Genomic DNA, 14,322 nt, shown 5'->3' with positions numbered 1-14,322 from the left:
TTTATTTATGGCTTTAATTTGGAAATTAAAGTTGTGATGGCCTGTTGATAAGAACGTTTGGCTTTCACTTAATTAACGTGCATGTAAACTTTTTTAACGAAGCGTATTTTTTTCGGACTCTCCTTAATTAGACTAAAAAAAAAAAAATCATCGCCGCTTAAAAGGTGTGGTCATAACAAAACAAAAATAAAAGAATAAAATTAGAAGCATGCAATAATCACAAGAAAATCTTATTTATTCATTAGAATTTTCTTGTTGGATAATAATATATCCAGCAAGAAGTTTTACCCAAACTCGAGTAATATAACACAAAAGCCCCAACTGACCCAAAAAAAAAAAACCCCCAAATGCCATAAAGCTTCCTCGCGCGCGCGCACATAAATGTACAAACTCCTTTATTCATCAGAAAAGCACACAAATAAACACCCCCTTTGAAGAAGAATTAATTTGCTTCAAGCGCGTGCTTCGGTTTCTTAACTCTTCTGATTAGATTAATCACCTTCATAGCCTTCTTACGTATCTCGTGAAGCAGGCTCGGAAGCTTCTTATAATGTGGGAATTGAATCAAGCCAAATATGGTGACAGGGAAGAACGCAGCACTATACACTAAAGTTGAAGTCCATTGCTTCCATTGCAACCTAATTGTGAGCAAAATCGTTGCACTGAAAGCAAGCATCGTGCTGACCAATGCCAAGAACAGAAAAGCAAACCCTGTGCTCAGTTTTCGTGGTAGCGACTTGTGGAAATCCCAGAGCTCAAAAGGCGCATTGAGGACGGAGAGAAACATGACCACTGAAGCCAAGGAGAAGGCAAGCGCCACGATGTCCATGATGGTGAAGAATATGAACACTGGAGATGTAAGGAACACCGGCGAGCCACCCTCATTCCCTCCCGGTATGGTATAAGCTGCTGTAAAGACCACTGTGGCCACAAGTACTGCCACCATGGAGCAAGACTCAGCGGTTCGCTGTGTCCATTGTTGGGCGTCTGCAAGCATGTCATGGTGTTCTATGTCCAGAACATCCCCGGCTGTTAGTTTCTCATTGTCACAATGCAAGTGTAAATGAACAGGAACAACTTTTTCCACTCGCTGCACATCTCACACACAACAAAATTGGTTTAATTCCTTGACGATCAATGAATACGTCTAAATCCAAAGAGGGAAGGTAATTAATTGCTTACTTTATACCACTTGAGCTCGTGTTGTAGTTGGAATGCTGCACCAGGTTGGGACGATGGTCTGTAATAATCCATCCTGGCAACTTCATGCAACACGGTACGATTGATAATAGAAATTTGAGAACACAAGGGAGAAAAGTGTTGCTTTTGCTTGAGCAATCGGAAGATGTTAAGTTGACGGTGTTTAACAGTTATGTGAAGTATGTTTTGGCCATCTTCACTGACGTGAATTATGGACATCGGATGGAGTTTAAGGTACAACTCTACGATTTCTTCAATCCCGTTGCTAGTTGCCACAAACAATGGTGTTCTATATATATTATCATCATGAGTTTGATCTTTCGTACCTTGCAGCTCTTCTCTCTTCTCCTTCCGTTCCAATTGTTTTTTCCTTTTCGCGACATTGACAAGAGCAGGAGGCAGTATAACTTGCTGTTTGTCGCCACGATTGGAACAGGTCTGCCATGAGTCATCATTCTTAACTAGAAACTCTGCCAGAATTTTTGCAAACTTATGTTTCTTCTTTTCATCAAATATCGTCTTAATTCTCGATACAGTTGCTTCCTCATTTTGGTCTAGCAAGCATAGTTAATTAATTTAATTATCATACGTGAGTACAGAATTTTGATCAAATAGTGAACGTGTGTGGATTTTTGAACAATATTCGCACCTTTGGGTAGATTGTTACTGACAATAGAGTTTATCCGTGAAAGCACTGCAAAACAGCGATGACAGATTTAAGAAGTTACAAATTTTTAAGCCTTTTTACTGGAAAAAACTTATATATGAAGATTTGAATTCTCCACATCCTTGGCAATTAGATAAAAAAAGTATTTCAATATAAATTTTCATTGATACTAAAGTACCAGAAGGTGGTGGCTTTGCATCTTGGGCACTTTCTAAGTCGTTGAGGTGCCTAGGCAACTTAAAACCATCACAACCTTCAATTTGGCATCTCCCGTCAGGAAGCACTATCCATCGAAGTCCAGAATTACGATCCCCCATTTCCATTTTTACACATACACAATTGTGAGAATTATTGACAAAGTCATACCAGCAAAGACATTGAGAAAACAAAGATATGAGGGGGAAGAGAGAGAGAAGTTACATTTATAGATGAGGATGGTGAAGAATCCTTTTTTGTATTGGCTCCGAAAGGCAGCAGGCATTCTGGCTAGAAGCTGAAGGCACGTGAGGTCACTTTTATTACGCTTCCTAATTAGACTACTACAATCTATCTTCTCGATTATCCAACAAGCTATATCTGCACAAGCCCATGTAATATAATTGAACATCTCTCAATGCTGAAGGACAAGTATATATCAATAATAAGGCTCTCTACCATGATTTTAGCTGATATATACTTACCAAAATATTGCCCATTAATACAAGCATGGAGAATAGTCTCTTCATCGCTATAAAGATGAATATTCATGTGTTTTGTTGCTTGTTTGGCCATATATTCCAGCGCCTTCATGTTGCCGTACTTGGCAGCCTTAAACAATGGTGTTTCGCCTATTGAGTTTTTCATCTCCAGTAATTTCAGCCTCTCCGGTGGCAGAGCTGATGCTATCTTCTTTTCAGAGTCGAGCACAACTTTCACCATCTCCGTCACCGTTGACAGTTTCTTTCGGTACGCGATTTTGTGAAGAAGGGTATTGCCTTGACAATTCTGCTTCGTCAAGGCAACCCACTTTTCTTGTTGAGACAGCATATCCAGTAACTCCATCATCAGTTTGGGATTGTCACTGTCAACTGCGACGCCAACTGCGGTGTTCTTGAACAAGTCAAAATTCTCGAGCAGATCATCTTTCTTGCCATAATCCTTGAATATTTTCTTGAAGTTTTCCCAATCTTCATCAAAGTAAGCTTTTTGAGCTTCCTTTATTGTGTTGTTGAACAAAATCGGTTCCTCACAACTCTTATTTCCCATTTATTTCCTCCCTTGCACACGCATGCTACCACCACTATTGATGCTCAGCATTGTATATATACACTGCGAAGGAGTCTCTCACAAGTTTTCTTTCTTTCCTTTTTTTTTGGGCCAAGAAATCTCATAGGCTTTCTTATTTAGATAATAATGCCTTCGTGTATACAGTTATTTGCACTAGGAAAATGGTAATATTTTTTCTTAAATTAAGAATTAACATAATTTAAAACTGTGTCATTTAATTCATTTTTACAATCCCTACAATATAAAATAATTAGTGTTATTTATACCACTATATCGTGAGTAATTCTTTTTTAAAATTTTGATCATAACATCGTAGTAACTTTTAAGTTTATGTGTATAGTTGGGTTCATGAGTTTTATGAGATTATTTAGGTTGTAATGTAGATAGTAATACAAATGATATTGAATTGGGTCAAAAGACTCAATTATCTTAAAATTCTAAGGTCGAATATTTACATTCCATACATTTTGTAGACCATATTGTGAATATGATGGCCCCTTTTTTTTTAATTGCATAAAGCCAGCGATGGATTCAGGATTATTTTATGCATGGGGGCCAAATTTTATTCTACCTTTTTGGGGAAAGATTTTGCCACAAAATTTTTATAACTAATTCTTAAAGCCCATGAATAATTTAAGGAGATAAACATTTAGAGGTGTTGACCCCTAATCCATCTGCATACAAGTATTTTTCATTATTTGAGGCAATCCGGTTTGAGATATAGTCAACCATTATATGTAAATACGTTTCAAAGTCATGATTTAAACCTTAATCCGTGATGTTATGAGGGACTAACCTTTTCTATTAAATTTAAACTCATCAGCATATGATTATTTTTAATAAAATGATGTATATGAGGAATAAGAAAAATAATATGTTACAGATACTACTATCTATATGATATTAGATAGATCTATAGAGGTAACAGCATGCATCACTCAGAACACAGCTAAATGCCTTTACTCCCTATATTCTTTTTATTAAACGTGGACATCTCATCTAGTTATAATTTAAATCTTGATTCGTCAAGTTATAAATGATTAATCCCTTCCATTAAACTGAAATATGTTAATACATAACTGTTTTAAATGGTAGGATACCTAAGTAATAAAAAATAATGTGTTAGACGCTGTTATCTAGTATTAGATAGCTTTATACATAATGGTATAACACATCATATAGCCCAATGCCATTACTCATCATTCTTTTTATTTTTGCAAGAAAGTACCAATATTATATTTTCCTTTTCAATATTGGTGGTCCAAACACTTGACGCGTGTTTTTGGCGCAAAAAAACAAAAAGAATACTTGACGTGTGGGGGGATCATCGCGTCAACACCGACGTGACAATCAACCCTCGGCACAGTATCATATTCTTTAAGAAAGCAGCAATGTTGATGGTTAAAAAAAACAAAAGAAAGCAGCGATATTGTATTCTTTAAGAAAGTAGCCATGTTATATTCTTTATTCACCACGTGATTCATGTATATGTCCATCAGAATAATTAATATCGATAGTGTCTTGAAAAGAAAGTAGACTTCATTGTTCCAAAAGTTGGACGCCAAGTATTTACTTCAGTACTTTATTTAAAATCAGCTTAATTGAAGCCTGAATTACATAATAATATATACTTTTTCTGAATAAAAGCCAATATATTAATTATAAAATGATTACAAAAGTAATTGGACCCTCAAAACACTACCTGGGAGCCTAGCAGTATAGTCTGACTAGTAGGTACAAAAAACAATAACAACTAAAAACCCAAACCAATATGAAAACAGGGCACAGGAAAGTAAAGACATAAGATATGAACCAAGTTTTCAAGGATTGCTCTCTCGCTCCTTCTGTATGAAAGAAAGTCCTACATGGCGATATGTATACTGAGTTCTGCAAGCAGAATGTGGATTTCTGGTTAGTCAATCTTTTCAAATCTGTAAGGTCTGACATCTCTTAGAAAGTGGGAACTAACATTATCTGTTGGAAATCATGGAAAGCAAGGAATCATAGAAATTTTGTAGTCGAAACTTACAATGTTGATTCCCTTCTTGTAAATTATGGATCTTAGTAAACCATGCATGCTCTTAAATTTTTTTCTACTTTTAAACCTCTGATGTGACTGGTTTAGTCTTTTGTTTTCCTGATGTATCTTATGCTGTGCAGTTTCTTCGATTAATGATATTCCCACTTTTACTCAAAATTAAAGAAAGGACAAAGGAAATAAGAACATGACCCATTACGCAATATATAATATATTCCCACAAATCAAAATATGTAACATCTTTTGTTATAAAAAAAACATTGCTTTTATTTTCCTTGCCAGGTTCAACCTAAATCGAAGTAAAAGAAGCCATGTTAGGGTCATGATGATTAAAATCATCCTACCATGATTAAAGCTATAATTGACTTTATTTTTTGTTTTGCATCAAAATTAATTAATAGGATTGAATTAATTGAATAATTAATATTTGAATTAGTTTGTCGATTGTTAATTGGAGCAACACGATGGTGAATTATTCATTCCTCCGCAGTGCTGGCTTTTTGGATCAATCATTGGACTCAGTTGGTCAATGGAATCTAACCCATCCACAACGCGTGTCCTTTTATTTATTCATTTAAAAAACCCTAAATTCTACGTGGTTGTGTGGTCCTCTTTCAAATTATATCCTCTAAAATAAATAAAAACTTGTTATGGTGTATATGCAATTTTTTTAAAATATGAGGAACGAGGCTGCTTAAGTTATATAATTTTTAAGGTTTTAAAGCCTACAAGGCTGCTCTCTATAGTACTGTGGAGTATAATTTGATTGTGTAATGATGATTTAGATTTTTTTCCAATTTTATTATTTGATAGAATTCTGTAATTATTTATTTTTTGAAAGACAATATAGAAATTCACCACTTTCTATATACCAGTTCTACAGTCTATGTAAAAAACACTTTCCATGTAAGTTGATTTTGATCAGATAATAGCAATTATCAAACCAAAATGAAAACCTTAATTAATAAGCATGCGATCAAAATTAACAATAAGGAATGACTAGTTCATCACATCCTATATTTGTTTTTTTTATTTTTTTTTGTAAAAATGAATTCACGAGGCAGACAAATAAAGCCTTAAATGTCTATATTTTTTTAGCATAATCTTGCTTCTTCCATTTCACTCTCTCTGGGCCTGTTAATGAAGTATGAATGAAAGAAATTGGATCTAATAGATGAAGATCAAGTGGGCTTGTTGATCAGTGCTGAGGAAATAAATTTTAGGCTTCAAGTGACCAACTACGATTTCATTCCACTTTATTGTTTATATGTTGACTAATTGCGACTAATTATCTTTGAGTAGATCCTATTTGAGATGAACATGGATTGCATCCCTTGAACTCGATTCAATAAAGTAATGGCGATGCTATGTATTAAGAGTAGAAGATATCCATATACGTGTAAATTTTACTTTATTATTTTATTTCATTCAATCTTGAATGTATGAACTACTTGAAGAATCTGTTTTGGTCCTAAAATATGTATAAGTGATTAGCTAGTTTCATATCGTCGCAACGCATGAATAATCCATAGGCTTAAGCTCCACTGAATTGACCCATTCTGTCGGATCACTTAACACCACTGGCTCACTACCTTTAAAGATCAATCGCTCTCCATAATGAGTTTGGTAATTTAATCTCGGCTTCATAAGGACTGCAGTTTTCTATATTACAATAAAACTATTTATTAAAAAATCCAGCAAAAATGACCTCTAGACATAAGGCTTTCTGGGGATTGTAATGTTTGATATGCAAATAAAAATGAGTATTTATGGAGTAGTCATATATCGAAGTGTGTCCGCCTTCTAATTCATGTTCTCTTTTATTCTTTTTGGCGATTGCATGTCCTATAATATTCTAAAAGTATGTGCTGTGATATATTCTTTGTTGCTTACCAAAAACAAAAGTGGAAAATTGAAAAGAAAAGCCTTCTTCTATTGTTTTTTTAATTAATTTACTCCAGCACCATGTAATACATGTCACAATATATGGTTGTTGGAATTCAATTGTGTGAAGTGTGAAATAATCACAATAAATATTATTTGTTCATTAGAATTTACAAAGGAAATACAAGAAGTAGTATTCGATCGATGACTGTTTTATTACAGAAAGGTTGTATTTGACACTCGCATATAATATTGTTAAGAGAAATAGAACAAACCAACCACACACAAGGCTTCCTCATATAGATATTCTTTTATTTAGCAACAAAGCACAAATTAACACATTCTTTCATTTAAAATTTATGCTAAGTACTGTTCGCTTATTGATTCTTAGCTTTCTTGATCCTCAACAATCGAGCGATTGGATTAATAGCCTTCTTACACATCATGTGGAGAAAGTTGGGAAGCTTCTTATAAAGTGGGAATTCAATCAAGACAAATATGGTGACAGGGAAGAATGCAGCACTATACACTAAATTTGAAGTCCATTGCTTCCACTGTAACCTAATTGTCAGTAAAATTGTTGCACAAAAAGCAGGCATCATAGTGGTTAGCACCAATAATAGAAAAGAAAACCCTACATTCAGTTTTTGGCAAAGACTTATGGAAATCCCATAGCTCAAATGGAAAAGTGAGGATGGAAAGAAACATGACCACCGAAGCTAAGGAGAAGGCCAATGCCACAATGTCCATAACAGTAAAGAAGATGAACACTGACGAACTGAGGAAAACCAATGAGCTGCCCTCGCTGCCTCTCGAGATAGTGTAGGCTGTTGCAAAGACCACTGTAGCCATAAAAACCACCACAGTGGAGCATGATTGGGCAGTTTGCTGTATCCATGATCTGGCCTGTTCAAGCATGTTATGGTACTCTATGTCCAGAACATCTTTTACTGTTAATACCTGATTGTCACAATGCAAGTGTACCTCCATGGGAATAATTTTTTCCACTTGCTGCACATCACACATATAACAAAATCTTGGCTGTCACCGAGAGAGAGAAGGAGAGAAATCTAAGTTACCTTGGTAATGATTTGTATCAAATCTAGAGTTGGTTATTGATTTAAGTAACAATTTAGGACTATTTCAACTAAAGAGAATTGAAGTATTAGGATACATACTTTATACCACTTGAGCTCATCTTATAGTTTGAATGCTGCACTAGGTTGGGATGATCCTCTATAATAATCTATGTCGGCAACTTCGTGCAACGCGTTGTGATTTGTCGTAAAAATTTGATAAATCAAGGAAGTAAAAATTGGATGTTTCTTTAGCATCTTGAAGATTTTCAGTTGACGGTGCCTAACTGCTATGTGCAATATGTTATAGCCATCACACCCATGTAATTTAAAGAAATTGGATGCTCTTTAAGGAAAAGGTCTACAATCTCTTCAATGCCTGTGCTAGCTACTACAAACAATAGTGTTTTATAATGTTTGTGTATGCTCTGTTCATCTTTACCTTGGAGATCTTCTATCTCCTCCTTCTGTTCTAATTGTTGTTTCCTTTTTTCAACATTGTAGAGAACAGGTGGCAATCGGACCTGCGAATCACTTATACGACTGCTATAAGAGACCTACCACGAGAAGTCATGCTTCACCAAAAACTCTTCTAGACACTTTGCTAATTGATGCTTCCTCTTAAGTTCCTAAAGAGATTCGATCCCCATGAATGCTGCTTCAATCATGTTGGTCAATCATATCACTAATTCATCATGTCATCAGTATGTTAGGATCAAATGTGAATGTGTGTGTGTCAATTTTTAAACAAAATGTTCGCATATTTAGCTAGACATTTCCAAACAGCATAGTTGATTCTTGAAAGAGATCTCACTGCAAGTCAATCATTTACTACTTTATAGAAATACACACACATGGTATTTTGATCATATATAAGAGTCCTTGAATATATATAACATTTTTATTAAATAAAGAAGTACCTGAAGTTGGTGGCTTGGCACTCTTGTGTGGGCCAGTTTCTATGTCTGAGGGCTACCCACATGACTCAGAGTATCACAACCTTTAATTGTTTGGTATCTTTCATCGGGTAATACTATCCATCCAAATTATATTCACACACACACACACACACACACACACACACACACACACACAATCAAACTTGTGAGAAATAAATTGGAGTTATAAAGTAAAAAGAATGTGTACATACGCGCGCGCGCGCGCACATATAGAGAGAGAGAGAGAGACTACTATAATATATGAAGTTCTTGAGGGCTCCCATGGGATTGTGGCTTTGAAAAACTTCAAGCATGCTAGCAAGAAGCTGAAGACAAGTGAGGTTCCTTTCATTGCGCTCTTGAGCTAGCCTTGTCCTATTCATTCTATTAATTATCCAAAGAGCTACATCTATACTCACATATATATATCCTCAGTATATAGTACACTAAGCAATCTCTAAATTGAGGTAATACAACAAAAAACACGATCATCATCCTGTAGTGGCACGGATACATACCAAAATATCTGGCATTGATACAATCATGAAGAATAGTCTTAGTATTATTGTAGCAATGAATTTTAAAGATGTCATCTTAAAGAGGCTGAGTTGCTTCTGCAACATGTTAACCGAATAAATGCTTTAGCATCTTGAGGTTGCCATATGCAGCAGCCCTAAACAAAGGCGTCTCGCAACTTTTTTTTCCTCTCTATTAATGTCGGCCCTCTTTTTTACTTCTCATCATCAGGTAGTGTTGCTGCTGCCTTGTTTTCAAACTAAAGTATAACATCTGCCATTTGCACAGATAGTCTTGTTCGCATGGCAATATTGTAAAGAATAGTATTGCCTCGATAGTTGGGTTTAGTGAGGGCGAGCCAGCAATCTTATTCGGAGAGTATTTCAAGTAAAGCCCTCAAGAGCTTGAGATTAGCACTACAAATAGCAACGCTGAGAGCAGTGTCCTTGAACAAGTTGAAATCCTTGAACATTTCTTTCTTGTCTTGCACGAACATTTTCTTGAAGGCTTCCCAATCTGTATCTAACACTAAGTAATAAGCATTTTGAGCTTTTCTCATTATCTCATTAAACATGCTTCCTCCTTCAATCTCTATTTCACTATTCTTCCCTCCCATCATTTTCCTCTCTCTCCCTCTCCTTTCACACTGTCATTATGTACACACACTTTGATGGAGTCTCTCCTACAAGTGTGTAAACTGAAGATGACCCTCAACAATTGACCTAAATAATTTATATAGTTTTTTAATATATAATTGTCTTAAACATGTTCCTGTGTTTTAAAATTATAATTGAAAGCATTTTAATATTATAATTAATTGAAAGCATGCATATTCTTTGCTTACCTAAAGAAAAAAGTAAACAGAGAAAAGAAATTTATACCCTTCTCTAATAAAAGCTGTTGATGGCCAAATTTTAAGAGAAGCACTATGAATACTCATGATCAACATGTATATACTCAGCCACTTAGTAAAAGCAAATAATTAAATGAACAATATTATTTTTTTCTTTAAAAAATAAAGGAAAATGAAAAATTGGTAAGAGAATACCTTTTTGTCAATCAATATAATGAAATACAATTTAAATTTAATTATATGACAAATCACACTATTCATTAGAGAAAATGTTCAATTAGTTTGAATATACAAGTGGAAAGATAACAAATTTTAAGGGACCAGTTTCCCTACTCATCATCCCAATGCTCATCCTTGGGATGAAACCTGAACCATCCAAAATTTAATCTGGATGATCTAAATTTAAAATATTATTATATTTATTAAAAAAATTTATAAATTATTTTAATAAATTTTTTATTTTAAAATAGTCAAGATTTAATTTAGAGGATCTAATTTAATATTAAAATTTATATTACTGATGTATATTAATTATTCAGATATACTCTGCATGATCCAAATTTATTTTTTTTATACATTTAATAATCTGAATTGTGCAAAGTACATTTGAAAAATTAATATATATCAATTATAAAATTTTTAATATTAAATTGAACCCTTTAAATTAAATATAGACTAGATTAAAAATAAAAAAATTTATTAAAATTATTTTATAATTTTTACAAATTTTTATTTTAATAAATATAATATAAAATAATTTTTAAAATCTGTACCAAAATCTAAATGATCCAGATCTCATCTCAAAGGTGAGTAGGAAAACTCATCCTCAAATTTTAATCATTAGTATGTTCTCTAGCTCAAAAATAAATAATTACACATCAAAATTAGCTTATTAATCTAAATGGTCCATATTGCATCTTAAAGATGATCAAGGAAACTTGTCATGAAATTTTATATACATCAAAATTAGCTTATCCTTATGGAGAAAGCTAACTCTTGAACTAACCGCTTGGAAAAAAATGAGAGTGAAAAAACCAACCAAACTACTTTATGTCAAGTCAATATATCAATGAGAACATTAAAGTGATTCCTGATGGGTTTCACTTTCAGGAAAGAATATATGCGTAAGTAGACATCTGCTAAAGGCCGGGGAAAATAATTTCATATCAATGATATATGTAAAGTACACAAATGACATCCTGACACATGGGCTTTTTAATCATTCTATTCTGGGAAAGAACGCCCAAGCATTAAAGCTCAGATTTGAGGTGTCTGTTTGGATTTCAGCTGGATATAATAGATTATAAAAATAATTAATTAAATGATAATTTTAATTATAATTAATTATGTTATAACGCAATGTGTTTGGATACTATTTTTCTAAAGTTGATTTTAATAGAATTGAAGATGTTTGAATAATTTAATCAAAATTAATTTTTAACTATATAAATTACTATATAATTAAATTTTTAAATATCAAATAATAATTTTTTGAAGATACAAAGTTTATATTTTATTAAGAAAAAAGGGGAAAGAAGAGAGTTTTATTTTATTTTTATTAAATTATGTGCTTTTTTTTCTTAGGCCTGTCTTTGTAATTTTCCCCAATATTTTTGACAAACTATTGGCAGAAAGTGGATGGAGTGAGCTTCTAGAAAAACGCACGTTTTGTCTCATAATTGATTTTTGATTATTTTTTATTGTTTGGATAAATTGGCTAAAAAAATCAATTTTGGGGTCCAAAATCAATTTTTCCCCTTATCCAACCTGGCAGGAGAATTATAAAAGAGTCTTGTACATATAGAAATATCTCCACCCTCTTACATTCCTATTTTACTTTTAAAAAACACGCGTGTATATGTGTGCGCGCGCGCGCACATACTCCAATAATACTTTAAAAGAATGCTGCATCAAAGTGTGTACACACACATATACATATATTCTTAACTTAAAAAAACAAATTGAAAAGACAAAATTAAAAAGAAAATGCCTTCTATGTTTTACTTTAGCACTACATAAGTATCAATGATTCGAAGTGTTGTTGTCCTCTCTATCACCTCATTCAATACTCTTCATTTTAATTAATGGTTAGAAAATTTTCATCTAATTCCTCCAAACAAAAGGCTAAAATCTTAGATACAAGAGAGATAGCAGACACCTCAAATAGCAGATACCTCAAATCTAAGTATCAATCGTTGTTAGGATTCAGGTGTGAATATAATGAATGTCACAATATACTCAGTGCTAACATTTAAAAAATATCCATTAGAAGGGACTAACAAGGAAATCAAAGGTTCATTCACAGATGCACGTTGATGGGATTGCCAAGATCCAAGGTCATGAATGAGCCCGAATTAAGTTAATCAAATGACATTCAATAATCAATTATTTAGTTAATTTATTAACCTTTGAAAAGCACAGCCTAAAAAAGTTAAAATTAAAAAACCCTTGAAAGGTAATGTTTTTTGCTCTGTTTCACTTTGTCGGGCTTGGGCATTGTGTGTTTGGATAATATTGATATTAAATTTTCACAGCTTAGCTGCAAATGGGCTTGTTAACCTTTTCTATTATCTCCTCTAATGTCCAAATCTTAACTCCTCATTTCAACTAATTGTCAAAAAATTTTCATCCAATTCCTCTAAATAAAAGACTGAGATTTCATACATTAAAAGAATAATAAACATCTTAAATCAAAGTATCGATGGTTTTTGGGATTCGGTTGTGAGTATAATGAGTATAATGAATTTTACCATTAGAATCAAAGGTTCATTCACATATGCATGTTGATGGGCTCGTCATGAATGATTGCAATGCATGGCCTAAATTGAGTTAATCAAATGAAACTCAATTATCAATTATTTTAGTTAATTTACCAACATTTGAAAGGCCCAACCTAGAAAAGGTAAAATTTAAAAAAACCTTGAAAGGTAATGTTGTTTTCTATTTCACTTTTTTGGGCTTGAATCTTGTGTGAAAGTGTAATATTGAGAAGTTAAATTTTTGCAGCTAAGGTTCAAATGGGCTTGTTCACTAGTACTGAGGAACTAATTTTTAGGCTTTAAGTGGTCCATATAGTTTGACTAATGCCTCTGCTATAAGTCTTAGGGCTTATTTAAGATGAATAGTGATTAAAATAAAATAAAAGACAAAAATGTAATTCAAAATTAATACAAATTAGAAGGAGAATTAATTTTTCAAGATTAAACCTCCATCTCAATAGATACGGTTATTAAAGTACATGCCTACAGATTAAGGAATTTAGTTAACATCATAATGAGAGCTTGGTCTAGTGAGAAGCAATGGCAAACCCACCTTGTATGAAGGGAAGACATGGCCCCAAGCAACTTCTGCCATCTCTTATATATAATGAGGGAAATCTCACTTAAAGCCTCTAAAATACAAAAATTTGCATGCAAAGCCCAATAAAATTTATAAATGTATTGCAAGTCTGATAGCCCTTCTTGCAAATTTTGTTATAAATGAAAAAATGTATCTGCCCATTTTCTTAATAAAATGTCCTTATATATGCATAACAAGATATTCATAAATTCTTAACAAAATGTTTATAAATACATAACACATTCAGTGAATATTAACGTGAAATGTGTTGTTTCAATGAAATTACATTATTCATTATGAATTTTATGTTGTACAAATATTTCACGTCTACATATGTTCATTGTGTTGAGGATTTATTAAGATTATGTTGTTCATCATTTGCTTTATTGTACTTTTACTTCATACATCCATAAATATTGTGTTTAGAATTCATAAATATGTGTTATGTATATATGAACACTCTATTAAGACAAGAAGAAATGTGTTTTTTCGTTCATAACAAAATTTGTAAAAAGGACTCTTAAGTTTGTAATGTATTTTTAAAT

General features: G+C 33.0%; 2 protein-coding genes across 6 annotated transcripts; both read right to left on the bottom strand.

The window, feature by feature from the left end:
• Positions 1-321: 321 nt before the first annotated feature.
• Positions 322-3,117, bottom strand: LOC129287271 (uncharacterized). Of its 5 annotated transcripts, XM_054923480.1 has the most exons (7): positions 2,548-3,117; positions 2,288-2,443; positions 2,046-2,150; positions 1,850-1,894; positions 1,527-1,754; positions 1,183-1,262; positions 322-1,090 (listed from the first exon to the last, which is right to left on the bottom strand). In XM_054923480.1, the coding sequence occupies exons 1-7, from the start codon at positions 3,110-3,112 to the stop codon at positions 443-445; spliced, it is 1,827 nt and encodes a 608-aa protein (XP_054779455.1). In that variant the 5' UTR covers positions 3,113-3,117; the 3' UTR covers positions 322-442. The 5 variants fall into 5 exon arrangements, with proteins under 5 accessions (XP_054779455.1, XP_054779451.1, XP_054779452.1 ...); XM_054923476.1 differs by having other exon boundaries at positions 1,183-1,754; XM_054923477.1 differs by having other exon boundaries at positions 1,183-1,670.
• Positions 3,118-7,616: 4,499 nt separating this feature from the next.
• On the bottom strand, positions 7,617-8,045 carry LOC129286117 (uncharacterized). Its single transcript, XM_054922141.1, has one exon. The coding sequence runs from the start codon at positions 8,043-8,045 to the stop codon at positions 7,617-7,619; it is 429 nt and encodes a 142-aa protein (XP_054778116.1).
• Positions 8,046-14,322: the final 6,277 nt, after the last annotated feature.

Source organism: Prosopis cineraria, unplaced genomic scaffold, assembly GCF_029017545.1.
Source record: "Prosopis cineraria cultivar Desert tree isolate PC_DT_omini unplaced genomic scaffold, ASM2901754v1 PC11, whole genome shotgun sequence".
Taxonomy (NCBI): Eukaryota; Viridiplantae; Streptophyta; class Magnoliopsida; order Fabales; family Fabaceae; genus Prosopis; species Prosopis cineraria.
The sequence above is the reverse complement of the archived record's forward strand: the minus strand, read 5'-3'. Positions and strand labels throughout refer to the sequence as shown.

What these genes read in the sequence shown, in the direction of transcription:
- LOC129287271 (XM_054923476.1), bottom strand. Translation starts at nt 3,112, where the DNA reads ATGGGAAATAAGAGTTGTGAGGAACCGATTTTGTTCAACAACACAATA. An exon ending in CACCATCCTCATCTATAAAT is followed by an intron (nt 2,151 to 2,287) that starts GTAACTTCTCTC and finishes TTCGATGGATAG; the next exon opens with TGCTTCCTGACGGGAGATGC. An exon ending in ACGAGCTCAAGTGGTATAAA is followed by an intron (nt 1,091 to 1,182) that starts GTAAGCAATTAA and finishes TGAGATGTGCAG; the next exon opens with CGAGTGGAAAAAGTTGTTCC.
- LOC129286117 (XM_054922141.1), bottom strand. Translation starts at nt 8,045, where the DNA reads ATGGAGGTACACTTGCATTGTGACAATCAGGTATTAACAGTAAAAGAT.